Source organism: Gastrolobium bilobum, unplaced genomic scaffold (genome assembly GCF_033153095.1).
Source record: "Gastrolobium bilobum isolate Gb01-03AN ecotype WA unplaced genomic scaffold, APGP_CSIRO_Gbil_v1 utg3341, whole genome shotgun sequence".
NCBI lineage: Eukaryota > Viridiplantae > Streptophyta > Magnoliopsida > Fabales > Fabaceae > Gastrolobium > Gastrolobium bilobum.
Window position 1 is genome coordinate 16,140 of NW_026898633.1, and position 21,452 is coordinate 37,591.

Below are 21,452 nucleotides of genomic sequence, written 5' to 3' on the forward strand. Positions count from 1 at the left end.
TTTGTATCAAATGATACGATACTGTATCTTACGATACGATATATGTGTCATATGAAATAAAAATTAAATCAAAATTTGTAATTTTTAATAAAAAAAGAAATAAAGATTTGATTTGCAATTTAAATTAAAAATAACCTAAAAGGATTCTTTTTGGAAGAGGATGATGAATTAGTTATGTTATGTCATTGATAGATGTTGATAGTAATAGTAGTGATAATATTAGTCTTAATGATTGATAGATGAATAACAACTGATTTTCACTTTAATTATTTATGTATTTTTCTAATGAATCCTTTTTGGAATTTGGATTTATATGATATTAATTATATTATATATTTTTAAATTATTTTTTATTATATTTCTGTATCTTACGATTCACAATACATGATACAAAAAATCGACCAAACAATACACAATATATATTGCGATTCAACAACCTTGGCGTTAGGGGTGTTCATCAACCGATCCAAACCGATTCAAACCGCGGTAACCGAACCAAAAAATCGATAACCGCGAAAATCGAAAACCGAAAAAAAATCGCAAACTTCAATTGGATTGGATCGGTTTTCGGATTGATAGATGAAAACCGATCCAATCCAAACCGATCCAATATATTAATTTCCCTCTACCTACTTGGGTCTTTCCCCAATCATAACCAAAAAAAATTTAAACCCAAGATCCATTAACCCATCAACTAAACTCAAGAAAAAACCTAGTCACATCTCATTAAAATTTTATCTATCTAGAGCTTCATATCTCATTGTCCAAAAAAAAAACTATATTATAGTTTACTGATGCTTCTGTATTTAAATTTTTTTTTTTACAAAGCCAATATATACCAAAGATGTTTTTGCACAATAATCATAAAATAAATTTTAGAATTTTTCAAAAAACTGAAAACTGATCCAATACAATCCAAACCGAAAAAAGAACTGGATTGGATCGGATCGGATTTGAAAAAAATTCCAAAACAAATAAATGATTACATACTCAAACCGAAAGGATTGGATCCGATCCAATCCAAACCACGAATACCCTTCCTTACTTGGAGTAGCCTATTTAAGGTAGACCGTGACTTGACCTATCTCATTTGAAATCCTAATTTTGCTCCTTCATCTTGAAGTTTCACATCGGAGATGTCTTACCCCACCTAGAAATCTCTCCTTATGTGTTTTGGCACCCTATAGCTCATCCAAAAATTAAGCTTCAACATTTGGGGCTTAATACTAAGTATATAGTCTGTGTCATATTTTTTTTTTTTTTTTTAGAATTGTAATGGCTCTTCCCAAATCGGCTTCACGTATGAAGTATCGTATTATTAAAGGTACGTTTATTTATTTTATTTTTTAGTTAATATTTTTGTGTGTGGATTTATGCTTATTGTCTTTTCTTTATCTATTTTATTTCACATGTTGATAAATTATGAATTTTTTATATTGTTGTATGTGTTTTATTTTATTAAAAATAAAAATAAAAATTCACTTTCTTTTTCTTAATAATAAAAGGGATTAATCGAGTCGCGACAGCTTATGAATCTTGTGACTTTTACTTGGAATATCTTAGTTGTGACAATTGAATGGTCTAGTATATTTTTAATTATTGTTTTGTTAGGGTTTAGGTTTTAGAATCAATAACTTGTCAATTATGTTGTTTTTTTATTAAGTTTATTCTGATTGCAATTCCCTAATGATATAAAATTTTAAAATTAAATCAAATTAAATTAAGAAAAATAGAATATTTTTCTAAAATCAACAAATCTAGATGCATTTTCTAAATAATGACTTAACTTTGAGTTTTATACTACATCAAGGGATATATCGGAGTAGGATTTCTCGATGAAGCCCAAAAATAAATTTTTGTAAGTAAATTTTTAAGTAATTATTTTATTTTGGTTCTTTAGGGTAAACCAAATATTTTTAATATTATTAATGATTTTTAAAATTAATATATGAGTTACCATTTTAAAAGGGATGACATATGGTGCCAATATATTCCTTAATTAATAGATTCCCAAATCCGCTTTGTTTTCAAATATTAGTTTCCTTCTATAAAATGATTCTTTTTCAGTTTTTTCCCCAAATAAACATGGATGCCAATTCAATTTCGTTATTTTTGATGTTTCATTGTCCCATCATGATTCGATTGCGATAACCGGCGATTCCATTGGAGACTTTTAGAGAGTCAAGTCTAATATAATTAATTGTATAAATCGTTAATAATCTCATAAGTATTTGTCTTGCTCCTTTTTGCAAATAATTTTCTTTTTTCGTACATACATGTTATATAGGTCACTTTCCTAATAATCATTTAAAATGTACTGTTTATTGCAAAAAAACTCATATAGAGTTTGACTCTTTTGTAAATGTCTCGCATCCATTAGTTGATATAATATTGTTGCGTATATTCCCTAATGAAATATTAACTTTAGACACCAAAGACATAAAATTGTAGAGCTACCTAACTAATGAAATATTTAGGATAATGGGAACATGCTCTCTCTTTATTTCTCCCAAATTATTTTTCAGCCTTAACATAAAAGCATAGGGGGGAGGATGCCGCATAGGAAGTTCTCGTCAGAGAAGCCAGAGAAGTTGCTTAGGAGGGTGGGGGAGGATGGTTTGGGGCCAGTGGAGGAAGATGTTCTTTTGGAGCGGAGTGTGCCGGGTCCTCTAGGGGTTGTGGAGGGACGAACTTCGGCCCAATGTTTGGGTGGGCAGGCTCTGCCTAGCTTAGGAGAGGAGATCTTAACTGTCGTTGAGGAGCTTCCTCCTGCAGTTTTGAAGGAAAGGAAGACAGTATCCTATAAGGATAAGTTACTGCACCTTAATGGCGGTGTTTTGCCTTCTGACTCAACGGACGATAGTTGGTTGACTCAGAATCTGGAGGAAGAGAGTACCTTCCTCTTTGAGGATTTGGGTGCTACTGGTGAGGATGATCCTCTTTGTCCTACTTACCACCTCTCTAAGGAGATGTACCTAGAAGATTGTAAGAATTGGAGCCATTCACTCATTATCAAACTTTTGGGTAAGCGAGTGGGCTCCATGTTTCTCATGGCCAGACTCCAGGGTTTGTGGAATCTTGTGGGGACTTTCGAATTCATTGTTTTGGACAACGGGTTTCTCCTGATCAAATTTCAGGATCAAAGGGACTACGTCCGAGTTTTGCAAGAAGGCCCTTGGATTGTTTTCGGTCACTACGTGGTGGTACAGAGGTGGCGGCCCATGTTCGACCCTTATGATGAAACGGTGAGGAAACAGGCAGTGTGGCTCAGAATTCCTGGCTTACCGATTGAACTTTATTCTTCCCATCACCTTAGTAGAATAAGGGACTTCTTCGGTAAGACTTTGAAGGTGGATATTAGTTCTCTCAGAACATCGGATGGAGTGGTTGGGGAAGTTACTGATAAAGCAAGATTCGCTCGAATCTGTGTTGAACTCGACCTGAGTAAGAGCCTGGTTTCAAAGTTTAACATTGGCACTAGAGTGTTCATGGTGGGCTACGAAGGCTTGCATCGAGTTTGTTTCTCCTGTGGCCAGTTTGGCCATAAGAAGGAGGCCTGTGTAAAAGGTATTCCCATACAAGGGTCTGGGGTAGATGTTGTCCAGGGTCCATCTTCGTCGGTTTCTCTCTCTAGTTCCAACGTGGGGAAGTCCACTTCGATCTAGAAAACCAACAAGACGGACGAAGCCTTCGGGCCGTGGATGGTTATCTAGAAACTGGCAGGAAGCAAGCGGTCAAAGGCGGTTCCGGTCAGGCCAAAGGACGGGCCGGTGGGAAGTTTTCCTGGTACGAATCCCGATGGTCAGTGTGGAAGTTCCCCCAATACCGTCGACATGCAGAAGGTGTCAGAGGTTACTAGGTTTGGATCTTTTCCAGACAAATCGTCTATCCAGGTACCTGCTCTTCTGAGCAAGAGCGCTGGAGGGAAGAAGGTGCCCACTTTCTCGGCTAAGTTGACCTTTCCTCGAGCGTCAAGTGGTGTGCAGGGTTCCTCTCAGCCTTTGGTACGGTTAAAAGGCAAAAAGTCTGCCATTGGGAGCAAAAGGTTTGTTCCTGTTGTGGTGGGCCCTTCCACCATGTAACCCTCTTTACGTGGTAATGCTGGACAAAGCAGAAAGGGGGTAGCTAAAACTAACACCATTTTGGTGTTAGAGAACCAAGCTAAGCAGGGAAAGTCAATGGGAAATAAGGGTAAGGAGGCTCAGGTGGGTCACAATCTCGAGGCTTCAAAGGCGCTATCTCCACCCATCTCTGTTCCCCAAGTGCAGGAAGTTGTGACTGATGTTCAGGGACCCTCAGGCTTAGGAGGGGTCTCTTTTCCCTAATTTTGTTTGTTGGGCCTTTCCCAACGTGTTTCTGTCCTTTTTGTAGTTTTAGTTTTTTAATGATTTTTTGCTCATGGAATATCATAGGGGTTGGCAAGAAATTCTTACCTCCATTAATTCGTGATCTTAAATTTAAATTCAGCATTACGGTCCTGGCCTTATTAGAAACCAAGGCTAAGGGTGATAAGGCTCGTACCCTAGCCAAGAATTTTGGTTTTTCTCAGTTTTTTATTCAGGATGCTTTGGGGCTGTCTGGCGGTATTTGGCTACTTTGGGACGACAATGAAGTGACTGTCCAAGTGCTATGGAGCGTCGAAGTCTTTGGTCTGATCTTGATGATCTGTGCCCCCTGAACAATGATCCTTGGAACATTATTGGGGACTTTAACACGGTATTAGCATCTGCAGAGAAGGTGGGGGGCAGTGATATTTGCTGGAGGAGTGTTCTAGATTTCAAACAATGTCTCCTTTCTTGTATCCTCAGTGATATCGGTTTCAAGGGCCCCTCTTTTACTTGGAGGAGGGGTCATCTCCAGGAGCGTCTCGACAGGTCGTGTGCCAATGAGTCTTGGAACCTGGCTTGGCCCAATAGCATTCTTACTCATTTGCCATTTTTCTGCTCTGACCATAGACCGATGCTTCTGGTCAACAAGCCTCAGTCTTTGGTGCCTAGGCTTTCTAAGCCCTTTCGGTTTCTTGCGGGGGGTGGTTACTATCGGAAGACTTTGGTAATATTGTTAGCAGTTGTTGGGAGGCAAATGTCGGCTGGAACCAAACTAGGAGCACTTTTGAGCATAATGTTTCCGATTGGCATCGTAATATTTTCACAGCCAAGACGAGAGAAAAGAATAGGCTTTATGCTCGTCTTAGGGGATTAGACCATCATTTGCAAATCTGTCCGACCGATAGCTTGCTTTCCCTTCAGAAGAAACTTTGGAGAGATCTTGAAGTTATTCTTATTTAGGATGAGCTAGTCTGGTACCAAAGGTCCAGATGTAACTGGTTGAAGTATGGGGATAAAAATACCAAGTTCTTCCATGCATCTACGATTTCTAGGAGGCGTATAAATAAAATCCTAGCTCTAAAAAATATTGAAGGGTGTTGGGTGAGTGACGCGGAGGAGCTTATTAACCTAGCGACTTCTTATTTCATTAGCTTATATGCTGAGGACATTGGTGTTAGACGGGCTTTCCCGTTAAGTAACATGTTTCCTACGATTGAGCCACACGTCAATTTGTCTTTGAGCTTGGTTCCTGATGACATTGAGATTAGAAGGGTGGTTTTCAGCATGGGCAAGCTAAAGGCCCCGAGCTCGGACGGTATTCATGCACTTTTCTTGCAAACTCAGTGGAAATCTGTCAGGGATTCCATTTGCACGCTTATCAGATCATTTTTCTCGGATCCGAACCGCATTGAGGAGGTTAACCAAACCCTCATTTGCTTTATTCCAAAAACAGAATGCCCTGACTCCATTTCGAATTTCCGTCTTATTAGCTTGTGCAACGTTTCCTACAAGATTCTTACCAAGTTGTTAGCTAATCGCCTCAAAGATTTTATGCCTTCTTGGATTTCCCCAAACCAGTGTAGCTTTATCTCGGGTAGGCATGGTTCTGATAATGTAATTATTGCCCAGGAAGTTGTTCATTCAATGAAGAAGAGGAAATGTGCCAAGGGGTGGATGGCCATTAAGCTGGATCTTGAGAAGGCTTACGATCGCCTTAATTGGCAGTTTATTCATGATACTCTCATTGATTTGGGCCTTCCTGATATCCTGATCAGGCTGATTGATAGTTGTGTCTCTTCCTCCACAATGAACCTGCTCTGGAACGGCAATACAACTGGTGACTTTAAACTTTCCAAAGGCATTAGGCAAGGGGACCCCTTATCTCCATACCTTTTTGTTTTGTGTGTGGAAAGAGTAGGTCATCTAATTAATTCAGCCTCACAAGCTGGCAGTTGGAAGCCGATTGCTCTTGGTAAGAGAGGTCCTCCTATTTCTCATTTATTTTTTGCAGATGATATTTTGCTTTTTTCATAAGCCTCCTACGACCAGGCCTCCAATATTTCTCATATTATTCACAGCTTCTGTGATGCATCTGATCAGAAGGTGAGCGATGAAAAAACTAGAGTATTTTTTTCAAGAAATGTCTGCAATGGTAGAAGGGAAGAGATCTGTAATGTTCTCGGGTTCATAGTCACAAGGAACCTTGGAAAGTACCTAGGTATTCATATGCATCATGGTAGGGTATCTAGAAGCTTTTTTTCTCATATTTTGGAAGGGTGAGTAGCAGGCTCAATTCCTGGAATGCTCTCGCTAGCTGGTAGAGTCACTTTAGCCTCTTTGGTCTTGACGGCTCTTCCCACCTACTCCATGCAAACTTCGGTGCTCCCTGCCTTAATCTGCCATGACTTGGAAAAACACACGAGAAGTTTTGTTTGGGGATCTTCGGCTTCCCGTAGGAGGGTGCATCTTGTTAATTGGGAAAAGTTATGCTCTCCCAAGGAGGAAGGGGGTCTGAATCTGAGGTCCCTGTGTTCTTTCAACAAGGCCTTTGTGATGAAACTTGGCCATGGGTTACTAACCAACTCGGATGCGTTATGGGTTCATGTGCTAAGGAACAAATACGGGGTTGGTGAGGACCTCATTACTTTCCTCTCAATTAGAAGTAATGTGTCGAATTTGTGGAGGGGTATTACAAAGTCTTGGGGGGATATTCAGGCCGGTTCTAGAATCCTCATCGGTGATGGGATTAATACTAAGTTTTGGACTGATCGATGGCTTCCTAACTTAGCTTTGCTGGAATCCAAGGCTTGTGCTCCCATCCCCGACGACTTCATGGATTGGAAGGTGGCGGATGCTTCTACTAATTCGGGGTCTTGGGATTAGGGTAAGTTTCAGCATCTACTCCCTACGCAGGTCCTTGATATCATTGCTGGCTATTGCCTCCTCAGCCCGACAACGACCTTGATAGGGTCATCTGGGATCTCTCTAAGAATGGGAGCTTTCATGTTAGCTCAGCCTACAAGCTTCTTCATCCTCCTTCTCCTATTGCTGATGGGTTTGTTTGGAAACTAGCTTGGAATTGGGAGGGGGCCAATAAAGTGCGAATGTTCCTTTGGCTCTTACTTGGTGACAAGCTCTTGAATAACTCCAACAGGTTCAAGTGTGGTTTATCCTCTTCCAATGTGTGCCCTAGATGTGGGAGTCTGAATGAAGATAATTTCCATATTTTTATGGACTGCCTTTAGGTGAGGCCCATTTGGGTGCAACACGGAGCCACTTATTTCTATCGTAGCAGCTATCACCATTCTTTTCTTGACTGGATGATGTCTAATCTCTCCTTTTCCGGGATAAAAAACAGAGTCGCTTGCTGGCCTAAACTGTTTGGGGTCACCTGTTGGCTCATCTGGCAAGAGCGTAATAACCTTATTTTTAGGGGTACCTCTTCTAGCCAATTTGGGATCAGTAGCCGTGCTAGTCTTTTTGTCTCCAACATGGATTATGCTGATTCTACTCTCCGCAAAGCGGGAATCCATCCGAACCAGAAGGAGGAGATTCTGGTCAAATGGTGCCCACCGGAACCTCTTTGGATTAAGCTGAACACGGACAGTGCTTGCACTCAAGATTCCAAAAAGATGGGTTGTGGTGGAGTGTTCAGAGACAGCGAAGGTGCTTGGCTTTTGGGCTTCTCTAAATTCCTGGGCTGTGGCAATTCTTTTCTAGCTGAACTATGGGGTCTGTTTGTTGGGCTGGATCTCGCTTGGAGCAGGAGGTTCCCTAAGCTTTGGGTGGAATGTGATTCTCTTTCTGTCATCCAACTCGTTACTAAAGGCAGTGTGGCTCACAGTCCATGGTCTTCTCTGGTTAATAGGATTCGGATCCTGTTGAGAAATCCGTGGGAGATAAAGCTTTCTCATTCCTTTAGAGAGGGTAATTCTGTTGCCGACTGTTTGGCTGGTGAGGCCCTTTTGCTTGGTTGGGAAACATCATTATTTGACGTTCCTCCCTATGTTTGCCTCCCGTTCCTGTCCAAGGATATTAAGGGATGTGTTGTTCCTAGATGGATCTGTAGCTAGGTGTTGTTTTTGGTTTTATTTTCCTCTGTTATCCAAAAAAAAAACATAAAAGCATAAACATGAAATTACATGCACACTGGTGGCTCATCACATCTACACATTATGGTAATACCTCACTTCATGTGTCAAAGACCTGACAAAATCCATTCATATATTTACATAGGGCTTTATTACTTTCCTTGATATGTATTTTATTTTATGTTGTAGAGAGAAAATAAGTGGATTTTATCATTACAAAAAAGAAAAAAGAAAAAAGATGAGATATAAAAATTGAAGTAAGAGAGCATAAACCAAATTATTTTATGTAGAAGGAGAGTAATAGTTTTCATTTATATAAGGAGAATGATATTGTAACAACCAAGTTGTGTTACTACAAGTTATTACCAATTAATCTCACCGATAGATCGATTATGTTGATCCAACAGTTATATTTATTTCCATCTTTGTATGGTCATGATTTCTCATATTTAATACTTTATATTTATTTTCACCTTTGTATGGTTATGATTTCTCATATTTAATGCTTTCACTTTAAATATGGAAAATCATGACCATATAAAAATAAAAATAAATATAATTGTTGAATTCACATAATCGATCTAACGGTGAGATAATTGGTGATTGGTAATAATATGGTAGTGACACAACTTGATTGTTACAATATCATTTTCCTTTATAGGAAGGGCAAATAATGTTTGCCGGTTTCTGCTTCAACACAAAATATTTGAGAGAAAGAAATCATAAAGAAAAAAGAGAAAAAAATAAGATGGAGCTCACTTTTTATTTTGTGCCGGTGGATTTCGTCCTCAATAAATAAAGGAATTACTTTGTTTTTCAACTTAATTACTTTGTTTTTCATGAATTCTTTATTTATTTTTGGGAAAAAAGTATCTAATGTTACTTTAGATAACTTTGTCTAATGTTCATCAAAACGACGTCGTTTTGGGGTTGAAAAATTAAAAAATTAGAATGATAAAGACTATTATAAACCTGAAATAAATTAAAATTACAAAAATACCATGATTTTCGCCCCAAAACGACGTCGTTTCGATGAACATTAGATAAAGTTATCTAAAGTAACTTTAGAAAAAACAAACCCTTTTTTTTTTCTTCAAACTACTATTGTTATTAGAGCCGTTTTAGTCGTTACAATTTTCACAATTATTGTCATCGCCACCATCACACTGGAATATCTTCACCTTTCAAATTAAAATAAAGAAAACAAGTTTTTTCTTTAATATTTTTTTATTTTATAAAATAAGAGATAAAATATCATCCATTCATTTTTTCATATCTATTCTACTTATTTCTTCATAAAATAATTGTAAAAACAATTCCACAAAATATATATATATATTTTTTAAAACCCGGAAGTGAATCCTCGTATGTGCTAATTAACATGACCATTTCATATGGCACAATTATAACTATACATGGGTGAGTTAATAATAATGGGATAGATTATTGTGCCTACTCCCATTTTGCCTACCTTTACCTACCCCTCTCAACATCGTTGGATTACAATCTCATCTAACGGTTCAGATTCAAAAGTTAAATAAAACCCTTTTACTCTTTTTCTCTCTCTCTAACTTCACTCTTCTTCCCCCTCTCTCTGACTCCACCCTTATTCTCTCCTCCCTTGCTTGCGATGAAGAAAACGTACTTGCAAATATCTCTCCCACTGGAAACCAGATACGTTGCTAAGAAACAAAATCGATGGTAGAATTCATGCCTTAACATCCACAGATTAAAAAGAAAAAAGAAACCAAAATATTAAAAAGAACTACGATGCAAGCAAGAACAAATAATATGACATCATCTTTTTCTTTGTTAAAAAAACAGGAATGACAAATATTATTAAAGATTCGAAAGCTGCAAACACCACAGTATTCGTGCATAAACTCAGAATTGAGTATCCAATATTATCATCCTCGAAGAAAAGAAGAAGAAAATATAAATTTCTATAGTACTCTGCTTTTGTTACCCTTAGAAGAAAATAAGCCATAATTTAGGGCGTTGAATAATTAGGGTTGTTTGGGTTGAAACAAAGGTAAATAAAACCAGATCGAATCGTTTAACACTACGTTTGTTAGATCACATTTGGAATGAGAGAGGGAGAGTCTATTTAATGGAATCAAAAAGCCCTTTCCCATCTCTGTTGGTTTAGGTTTCAGCGAGGCCCATATTCTGCACAAAGATGGGATCAGTCATCGACAAGCAACACCGTCGTAAAAAGGCAACAAAATCAAAAATCTATATATACAGAAACCACCCTAAGATGGGAAAAGGACAAAGTTATCAATTTCATTCTGAGACGGAACGTGCTACATGAACCCTAACATGCTCTGGCAAATTCTATCACTTTAATTTATATACTCCAATTAACTTGTTCTTTTCCAATTCAGCCCTTCTCAGAGTACAAGTGCATGGACAAAGGATGAATATTTTCGTAATCGTAAAATGTAGACTTGGACGTCTTCTTCATCGGGCTTTTTGACCTTAGTAGTGTCATTTTCATAAGGTTTTGCCGGAATAATTTCTTGGTCAAACATATTACCTATATAATGCATAACGACGCGGTATTGTGAGAATCACTTTAGGACGTGACACTTTAGCAACCGCGTCCTTTGCATTTGTTCCTGACCACTGGAACGTGATACCCTGGCAATCACGTCCTATTCCCAAGACCTGGAACGTGATACCCTGGCAATCACGTCCTATTCCCAAGACGCGGTACCCTCTCAGCCACATGTCAGTGGGTCCCATCCCAAAAAGAATTCAACGGGAAGCGGTAGTGTATAAGCCGCGTTCCAGGTTACAAGTCAAGTCGGAGTCAAGCAGATATATATATATTTCACCTAAAATTTAGACATATTGATATATTCACGGTAAAAGAGTTCAAAAAATTCAATAAAAGCGACAAGTCATTTTCGTACAAAATGGTTTTTATAGTTGCTAGCAATTTATTCTTTACTGGTTAGAAGACTAACTCTTAAACCAGAGAATAATTAATTTAGAAATTTACTAACAATAAAATTATAATAATTATAATTTTAAGGTGTTGGATGAAGGTCTTTATAATAGTTTATATTATTCACTTACACACTCACTCATACAAAAGCCCTTTGGGCTTGAAGTATGAATTTGCATAGATTCTATTTTTTTTTTACCTTAATATAAATCATTAAAAAATTTGGATTAAATTGTTTCTTTCACATATTGAAAATCGGGAAAGCAGACCAAACACGAAACAGGGGTATAAGATTGGGTATTATTGAATTTATTAGATTTTATGTACTCTTTTACAATGAATATATCAATATGCCTAAATTTTAGGTGAAACACATATATCTGTTTGGCTTTGACTTGACTTGTAACCTGGAACGCGGCTTATACACTACCGCTTCTTGTTGAATTCTTTTTGGGATGGGACCCACTGACATGTGGCTGAGAGTGTACCGCGTCTTGGGAATAAGATGTGATTGCCAGGGTATCACGTTCCAGTGGTCTTGGGAATAGGACGTGATTGCCAGAGTATCACGTTCCAGTGGTCAAGAACAAATGCAAAGGACGCGGTTGCTAAAGTGTCACGTCCTAAAGTGATTCCCACAGTATCGCGTCTTTATGCATTATATAGGTAATATGTTTGACCAAGAAATTATTCCGGTAAAACTTTACGAAAATGACACTACTAAGGTCAAAAAGCCTCTTCATCGCACACAAGTGAGGAGAGAGAAATGGTGGAGTTAGAGAGAGAAAGAGTGAAGTTAGAGAGAGAGAAAAAAGAGTAAAATGGTTTTATTTATCTTTTGAATCTGAACCGTTAGATGAGATTCTAATCCAATGATGTTGAGAGGGGTAGATAAAGGTAGACAAAATGAGAGTAGACACAATAACCTATCTCAATAATAATAAAAAAAGAGAAAAAAAAATATAAGAATAAAAAATTACATCATTATCACATTATTTGATTATTAATAATTAAGATCTCTCAGGTGACACGTGACATCGTCATTTTTAAATGGATCCATTTCCAAAAAAACCCACGCACCCCCCTTTGTGTAAGAGACACACAGTCACAGCTCCTCCCTGTAACTGTCATTGTAGTTGTGTTCCTTCCATTTCTACTCTTAGATCTCTATAACCCTAATCCTAAAATCCTCCTTTCCCCCCCAAATCTCTTCACACTTCGTTTCAGATTCTTACTCTTTTTCATTGTTTGTTTCCCGAGAAAGTCTTCAATCCGATTCAGTTCGATTACGTTATCTTTCTGATGCCATCAAGCCATTTCTTGCTCGGATTTGATCCGGTTCGGCGGCATTTGAGGTTGTAGTTTTGATCTGGTTTACGCATCATTGATTGGCGTTTTTCAGTTTCTTCGGATTGTCCAGGGGAAGATTTTCCGGGAAAATGAGAGATTCTAGGGTGATTATAGTGTTGTAGTAGTAGAAATAAAAAAGAAGAAAAAAAAAGAAAAAATGGATGATAGAGGTGGCTCATTCGTCGCTGTTAGGAGGATTCCGCAAGGAGAAACCTGCCATTCAAATTCTGGTAAAAATTTCAAGAAATAAAATAAAATGAATATGTCGAATTTTCTCGTTTATTTATTTATTTTTTCGTTATTTTCGCTCCTGCTCTCTCTTTTTTATTTTTTTCTCTATCGTTTTTATTTCACTTTCACAAAGTTGTTGTACCAGTAGTACCTTTTTTTTGTATACTTTTTTCTCTCTCTCTCTCTCTCTCTCTCTATATATATATATATATATATATATATATATATATATATATTATGAAGCACAGATCTGCGAACCGAGATCGAACCATGTTATATAATAGGATGATCATAACCCGAGTTTTATTTTTTTAATGTTGCGTGATGTTTGCTGATATTCTAACTTGCGTTGGTGGGTAAATTCATTTGTACACCAACTGCTTTTCAATACAGTATTTTTTTTATTTTTAATATAAGTAGCAAATTATTTTGTATAATTTTCCGACACAAATTAGACTCTCTCTTTCTTTTGCTCTTGTTTGATTGAGAGGTGTGGAAGGTTTCGCTATGGAAGATGCTACTTTCTGGCATCCACGTTTGATCATTTTAGAGCGTTCAATTGAGTATTAATTCTATTTCCAGTGCTTGATTTATGATGGGGGATTTTTTCCCATAGATCTAGCGTTCATGAAATGCACCTCTACTTTCATATCTTGTCAAATACTCTTCATCTGTTGTAGGTGAAAGTGTGAAACTGGTATTCATAGCTGTACTGATGAAGTGCTTTGATAGTGGAAAATTCTAATTATAGCAACGTAGAAGTTTTCTATGATTAAGCGATGTTGCGTTGGCTCAGTGTACCCCCCCTCTCCCTCTTAATCATGTATGTTTCTATGTTTGAGGGATGGTGTGGAATGTGGATTTACATCCAGGTATAGCCTAAGTTTGCAATGATTTGGAACACAGACAAATTACTTGCTAATTGTTAAAGGATGATTGGCAGTTTGTGTCTTTTGCGTGGAAATAGAATTTCTTATGCCTCCCTGAAAGGGTTGGATTCTGGGGAGATGGATTGGGCCAATTTTACATAATTTAGTTAATATTATTCTTTTATTTTGATGCATTCCAGTTACCTTTATGAGGATTTGATTAATAAATTGTAAATTATGCAAACTGTTAAGATAAAAAATATAATGCTGCTGCATATAGATTTAACATTCTTCTTCCACTTACAGCATTTATTACCATTCACTTTCTTCATATTATTATATGCTTGCTGTCCATTCCAGTTTGTCCCCCCCTTGCAGTTGTATTTTGTTATTTGGCTATGTCCTTTTTCCTCCATATCAGATTTGGCAAGAAAATGTTAAATTCATGCAATGAAAATACTTTTATAGTGATACATTGATATAAAGGAAATACAAGAGACAAACCATGTGTTTCTTATGCCATTGTGGTTCAAATGAGCTGCATGGTTATGATTTTACGGTAAAAATTGAACTGAACAAAAACGATCATGTGCTGAGGATGAATAAAATTGAAATACAGCTTGTTTGTCCTTCAACTTAAGATGAAATTTGTAGCATAAAAGTGGGTCGAGTCTTCCTTGATGGGCAATTTTGTTTTGTTACAGCTGAGGCTGTGGCTGGATCAGCAGCATGGCTTGGTAGAGGGCTGTCTTGTGTCTGTGCACAGAGAAGAGATAGTGATGCTTCTAGCTTTTTTGATTTAACTCCAGCCCAGGTAATTTTTGTATAATTACTGAAACACAATACTCGGCTTCTGTTTAAGCATTTCTGTTAATTACCCTGTAGGCACTTTCCTGCAAAAACTAAAAGAAAAAGGAAATTTTATTTTAGAGCATGTGTGATGAAGTAAGGATGCTTCAATTTTTTTAAATACAACAATCATCTTCTAAACTGTATGCAATAGCAACATTTTGCATTTTAGATTTGTATGGAAAGATCTGTCTTACCAAATAACAAAACTAGGGTTCAATTGTCTTTCTGGTTATGTGCTCTTTTTCTTGTTTGTTCTCCATATCCTGTATATGGTTAGGGGGTGCCAGAAAATATAGTTGTTGGAGGGAATCTTGACCTCCAATAGCTAATCAGCAGTTCTGTTTAGTGGTGGCTGGCAAGATACTTGAGCTCCCTCTATGCCCTGAAGTTCTGAAGCAGTTTCTACATATTTTTTCTATTGAACATTGTTGTTTATAATTATGCTACAACAAATTCCCATAATGTTGAATATCCAATTCTTAGGAGGAATGCTTGCAGAGGCTACAGAGTCGTATAGATGTTCCATACGATAGTTCTATAATTGAGCACCAGGTAATATTTTTTATGACGTACATGGAAGACTTCAACCTATGTATTCATAGATTTTTGCGCTTCTCATGGGTTATTACTTTATGTGCAATCTTCAATCTCTTAAGACTGTAATTTACATATTTTAGGATGCCCTTAGGGCTTTATGGAATGCTTCATTTCCTGAAGAAAAACTCCATGGCTTGATATCTGAGCAGTGGAAGGAAATGGGTTGGCAAGGGAAGGATCCATCAACAGATTTTAGGTTGATACTGTCCTCATTTTTATTTTTATTCACTGCCAGATCTTGTGTTTATTCTAACTAATTGTTGCTAATGATTTCTATTTGTATATAATTTGGCAGGGGTGGTGGTTTTATATCATTGGAAAATTTTCTGTTCTTTGCTAGGAATTTCCCGGTATGATTTGTTCATTGGTTTTGTTCACTCTTTTTTCTGTCTGATATTGTAATAAATAGAGTACTTGGTTGACCAAAATCAAAGTTTATGATGGAAATCCCTATGTTATGAATGACAGCTCATCTGAACAGCTGGAGAAAGTAACAAGGCAATTATATTAGTAGTTCTTCCAAAAAGAGAGGCCATTTCGTTTCTAATATTAAAAGTGACTTCTGTAGATGTAGTGTTGTTGTTGGGTTTGGATTGTTTTGAAGAATGAGTTCATCCATATTTAATGTCATTTATTTGAAATCGAGGGGTTATTATTTCAGTCAAACTGTAAATTGTGATGAAGGAAATAAAGTATTGTCAATAATTTAGCTAAATGTCCATGCAGATCTGAAGAAAATTCTTGTGTTTGAAGTTCCTCCTTGTTAGATGAATTGTGGCCATATTAGTATATTCTCTTGCTTTTTCTTTCAGAGAGAGAGTCTAGCAAGTTATATTGCTTATTAACATTATAAACGAGAATGATGTTTAATTAATTGATCTTGTTTTTCTCGATAGTGGTACTGTCAAATTACACCTGCTCCATTAATGTCATCTAAAATATGATGTCATGCAACTTAGTGGTAAACTTTTCTTCATTATTCACCATTTGTAGGAAGCTCAAATCCTGGGCCCACAGGACCAATGTGAACTATATAAATTGTTATAATATACCTTAAAAGTTGAAATTCTTGTTTTACTGGTAGTTTTAAAAATTAAGGTGTGTTCTGTTTGTGTGCTTCCATCCCTAGCTTCCTTGCATATTTTTACTCTTTCACTGCTAAAGTGTATGCTGCATTTTTCATTATAATGAACAGTTGTTTATTTTGTTTTTTTTTTAGCCCTTGATGTGCACCTGACATATGCTTGTAATCTTCCAGCCCCAGGGCTTAGGTAGATTCGTTTTTTGTTTTTTTGGATAGAAAAGAAATATTATCAGATTGGAAATGAAGATACGAGGGGCTAAGATATCCTCTGAAAGAAAAAACAAAATTGAAAGAAAGCAAAAAGAAAAAGCTCTACAAGAAACGCAATCAAAAGAGAAAACAGGAAAGGAAGATACAACAGCTGCCCCCAAACACTCCTTGAACACTTCCTCCACATCTGCCAAAAATGAAAAATATAAAGCTTAAGTAAACGCAAAATAACTCTCTTAATCTTCATCAGAAAAACAACTTCAAAGGTTCCAAAAGGACATGTATTTAAACCTCCTGATTCCTTCAGTCCATCCTTAATTTACCGTCGTGGCTAACCATTTTAAATTCGTTTTCTACCTTCTTCTCATTGAGACCCTTGTTACACCATTGGTTTGTCTTTTTAATCAAGTATTGGTTTGATCCCCAAGAACTACTAAAATTTTCTGGTCAACCTTAAATTTAATCAATTGTTGCCATGCATGTCTCTCTATCATAAAACTTAAAACTTCTTTATTTTGTAGAAATCATTCCAGGATCTTTTACGGAAGCAGGAAGGAGATCGATCAGTGTGGGAATACCCATTTGCTGTTGCTGGTGTTAACATCACATTCATGCTGATTCAGATGCTCGATCTTGAAGCAGGTTTGTTACTTCTCTTGTTATTTTAACTTTTTTTATCCTCAGTATTTATCATGCACAAAATGAAGAATTGGGTTGCTGCCTATATCTATGGGCTCTTTTATTACTGAATTGCGTTATGTCAATTTCATAGAGCACCACCAAGGTGAAACTACTTTAAATTTAAGGTGCTCTTTCAATTTTATATGCTGACATGCTTATTTGCCATTTATTTCTACATAAATTGGTATAACAAAGGTCAATATTTATCACCATCTGGATCATTGATGGTGCCATATTGTAATAACTTGATTCAGTATCTGGATCAGCAACAGTTATCTAATAATAATGTGCTTTACCTTTACAGTCAAGCCACGCACACTTGTGGGAGCAACTTTCCTAAAACTTATTGCAGGTAGCCTGAACTGCCCCCTGCCTTTTGATCTGTTTATTTTTGTTTTTTGAATTTGGAAGGTGAATCAGGGAAGGTTGGAACTTAGTCATAATGAAAAACTTTTATTCACAAGATTATAGCTTTTACTTGCAAGTTGCAGTCTTCATTTTGTCCTAGCTTTCTGTTTTAAGTAACTAAATCCATTCTTGTTTATCTGACAGAAAATGAATCAGCTTTTGATCTTCTTTATTGCATAACTTTTAAGCTGATGGACAATCAATGGCTTTCTATGCGTGCCTCATACATGGATTTTAATGTAAGTATTCTTTAATCTCTCAGAGCGTTCTGTAGAAATAGGAGAAGGTTACGGCACAAGTAAATTTAACTTGTGTAGTAGTTTGTTAAGAAGGAAGGGTGGAAGAAGAAAGCATGCAAGAATAGGAAATCAATAAATACTTATGCATCCCTTGATATGGAGGGAAGATATCTTGGAATTAAAGACTAAAATGATTTCATAATTTTGAGCAAAGAGTAAGTGCTCTGCATGGCCACTTTATTGGGTGACTGTCATGGTCCTTTTTTTTAACAAAATATGATCTGGGGGAAATAATCCGTATCATTATTTAAATTAAGAGATTTTTTTTGAGTTGATCCTGATCTTGTTTCTTAGCAGCTGAACTTTACTTCCCTGCTTTAGAATGCTAGTAACTGTCTTTGCTTATATACCTATTACTTTATGTTCCTACAGGCAGTGATGAAATCCACACGACGTCAGCTGGAGAAAGAACTTCTCCTTGAAGACATAGCGCGGCTTGAAGATTTACCCTCATACAAACTACTTTCACGATAGATATCAGTCCCAAAAACCTGTCAGTCTCCTAATTTTAGCTGAAAGACTTTTGTACACCATGTGATGCTCCTATTATAATTTTCACTGCTGTCAATTCAGCATCTGATAACATTTCGGCATGACTGAACTAAAACTTGTGAGATGATGTGAGCTTAAAGCCTTAAACGTGATGTCAACAAGGTTTGAGGTGCAATACTTAAGCTTTTAATCTATTTGATGGATGATATTGCTGGCAGAGATGCTGCCAGGAGTCTGAAATGTAAATGTTCTTGGTATTAGATTTTAATGATTTGTGGTTTGCCACTTTGCCTGGATATTTCCGTGCGATCCATTAATGGGCAAGTGCAGCTTGCAGTAATGTATTTAGATTGATTGCATCTTCCTGACCTTGTTTATAAAGGAGTTAATATACTTCATATTTGAGTAATAGAATCAATGCTGCATATTTATTTGTAAATAAAATTTCCTTTTGGCATAATTGTGGTAGCACTCGAATTTATCTTTGTGGAGTTGATAATATAGTTATAACTGACTGTAACACGTCTATTCCCTTTTATTATCTTGGGATGCTCTATTCGACAACTCGTCTAAATTACTTGATTTATGCATGGGTAAGGTATTAAGTGAGGATCTACAATTTTTATCATTAACCAATACAGGGGTCGAGCTTTTGTTATTTTTTATTAAAAATGTCTTGAAAGACATAAATATCGTACTTGACATATGAAAACAATTTAGTATAAACAAAACACCTACTTGATATGTTTTAAAGTTGAGATGAGATCTTTAATTGGTTATAATAGGTATTTGAAGGGTAAGTTTTGCCCGTGGATTCGGAATTTACCTTCAATAAATACTTTAATTATCCAACGTAACCATTTTAATTGTTGTGTACATTAGTTATCATAGTCTTGCGATCACTTGATTATGACGAGATATATAAAATCATTAATGTAGCCTCACCCAACAGCTTAAGCTTTTGGGTTGAATTGGTTCTTTACATGGTATCAGAGCTTCGTGTCCCGGGTTTGATCCTCGTCGCCCCCCACTTTCTTTCAAGTGAAATTTCTTTGTTCGCACAGGTAGGTGGGTCTGTGCATTGTCCACCCTTCAAGCCCAGTGGGCTCTCGTGTGAGGGGGCGTATTGAGATATATAAAATCATTAATGTAGCCTCACCCAACAGCTTAAGCTTTTGGGTTGAATTGATTCTTTACACCCTTAAGCTGTACATTTTGTGTAATCACTTTCTTTTTAGGTTTTGTTATGCTGAGTCATCAGCTTAGACTAGTGTTTGTATCTTAGTGGCTTCTGATTTCAATAGCTTGACTTCATTTTCATGCATGCAATGCAATGGTTAAGTTCTAGAATATTCTCCTTCTCTCTCTCTCTCAGATCTTCTCTTCCTTTTCTTCATTTTCTCACAATAAATCTAACATGGTATTAGAGCCCTCTTCATGAGGGGCCTGAACCGTAGAGTTGTCCATGTCTTTCGCTTTTAACGCAAATGCATAAGATTCTTCTAGATCTAACAACAAAGATTTGTCGTGATCTAACAATAGAGAATCACTCATGGAAGGAAAAGCTCCAACCTCTCTCTTCAACTTTCAAATCTCAGCCAAGCTCACAGAGGACAACTACCTCTTTTGGAACTAGATTATTAAGCCAATAATCACCACGCATCAACTCCTAAAATTTCTAGTAAATCTTAAGATTCCTCTCAAGTTCAACTTTGATAAAGATAAAGCAAATGATACCTCAAGTCCCGCTTACATAGAATAGCTCACTCAAGATCAAATACTCCTGACTTGGCTCCTTTCCACCGTTTCAAAGTAGATCGTAAAGGACATCTTACCGATGAAACATGTGTTTGACGCTTGGGAGAATATGCACAAATTGTTTCATGCCTTGATGAAATCAAGAGCCAAACAACTCATATCTAAGTTGAGATCCATGAAGGAAAGGTCAAAATCCATAAAAGAGTACTGAGCTGAAACAAAGACACTGTGAGACTCTTTGAAAGCCATAGGAAATCCAGACTCAGTTGAGGAACACATTGAAGGTTTACCATAGTTCAACACATTCATCATGCTGGTTCAAGGACGAGAACGTCCTTACTTAGTTGCAGATCTTGGAATTGAGCTTATGGCTCATGAGCAACGACTGATTAAGCAAGTGAGTCTATTCTCTCTAAAACTATTACAGTTAACCTCACACAACGTACGAATAACATGCATAAGCAAAACAGATACAAAGATGATGAGCCTTTGTTTCATGCTTAGAAAAACAGAGCTGAACAGAGAAATGTGAACACACAAAATGATCACTTAAAAGTGTTCTCAAAAGTTGTAATGTCTCTTTTAATATTGAAATGGCTGAAGACTTGTAAAACTTCCTGTTGTGTGGTTATCGCTTACATTCTTTGCCCTTACAAATAGCTTACAATGTTCTTTTTGAACTGGTGTATAGTGATCTCTGGGGCCCTTCACCCTTTGCCTTTTAGAAGGAAGGTTATAGGCTGCAAATGAGTGTTTAAGGTCAAGGAAAATCCAGATGGAATCATTAACAAGTATAGGGCTCAGCTGGTGGTTAAGGGATTTCATTAGAGAGAAGGCTTTGATTATAATAAAACATTCTCTCCTTTGGTAGTTGGACATCAACAATGGCTTCTTAAATGGGGATCTAGAGGAGGAAGTTTACATGCAACAACCTCCTAATTTTGAGTTCGAAAATGAGTCTTTGGTCTGCCATTTGCATAAATCACTTAATGGACTAAAACAAGTCCCAAGGGCTTGGTTTGACAAGCTCAAACGATCCTTGATGTCCCTCGGATTAAAGTCCAATTCATGTGATCCTTCTTTATTCATTTATAACATTGATGTTAAATGTATCTCAATTTTGGTTTATGTAGATGATTTCATTGTTACTGGCAATGACTTTTCTCTTATAAAACACTTGATCTCTCAACCCAATTCTGCCTTTGCACTTAAAGACCTTAGGAAACTTGATTATTTTCTTGGGTTCGAA

General features: G+C 36.8%; 2 protein-coding genes across 3 annotated transcripts; both read left to right on the forward strand.

Annotated features, from left to right (window-relative positions):
* Nucleotides 1-4,629: 4,629 nt before the first annotated feature.
* LOC133317851 (uncharacterized) lies at nt 4,630-7,211 on the forward strand. Its single transcript, XM_061519732.1, has 3 exons — nt 4,630-5,139; nt 5,289-6,300; nt 6,616-7,211. The coding sequence occupies exons 1-3, from the start codon at nt 4,630-4,632 to the stop codon at nt 7,209-7,211; spliced, it is 2,118 nt and encodes a 705-aa protein (XP_061375716.1).
* Nucleotides 7,212-12,468: 5,257 nt separating this feature from the next.
* On the forward strand, nt 12,469-18,860 carry LOC133317850 (uncharacterized). Of its 2 annotated transcripts, none has more exons than XM_061519730.1 (9): nt 12,469-12,952; nt 14,527-14,636; nt 15,158-15,226; nt 15,352-15,467; nt 15,567-15,621; nt 17,087-17,207; nt 17,551-17,598; nt 17,799-17,893; nt 18,326-18,860. In XM_061519730.1, the coding sequence occupies exons 1-9, from the start codon at nt 12,880-12,882 to the stop codon at nt 18,425-18,427; spliced, it is 789 nt and encodes a 262-aa protein (XP_061375714.1). In that variant the 5' UTR covers nt 12,469-12,879; the 3' UTR covers nt 18,428-18,860. The 2 variants fall into 2 exon arrangements, with proteins under 2 accessions (XP_061375714.1, XP_061375715.1); XM_061519731.1 differs by lacking the exon at nt 12,469-12,952 and adding an exon at nt 13,200-13,305.
* Nucleotides 18,861-21,452: the final 2,592 nt, after the last annotated feature.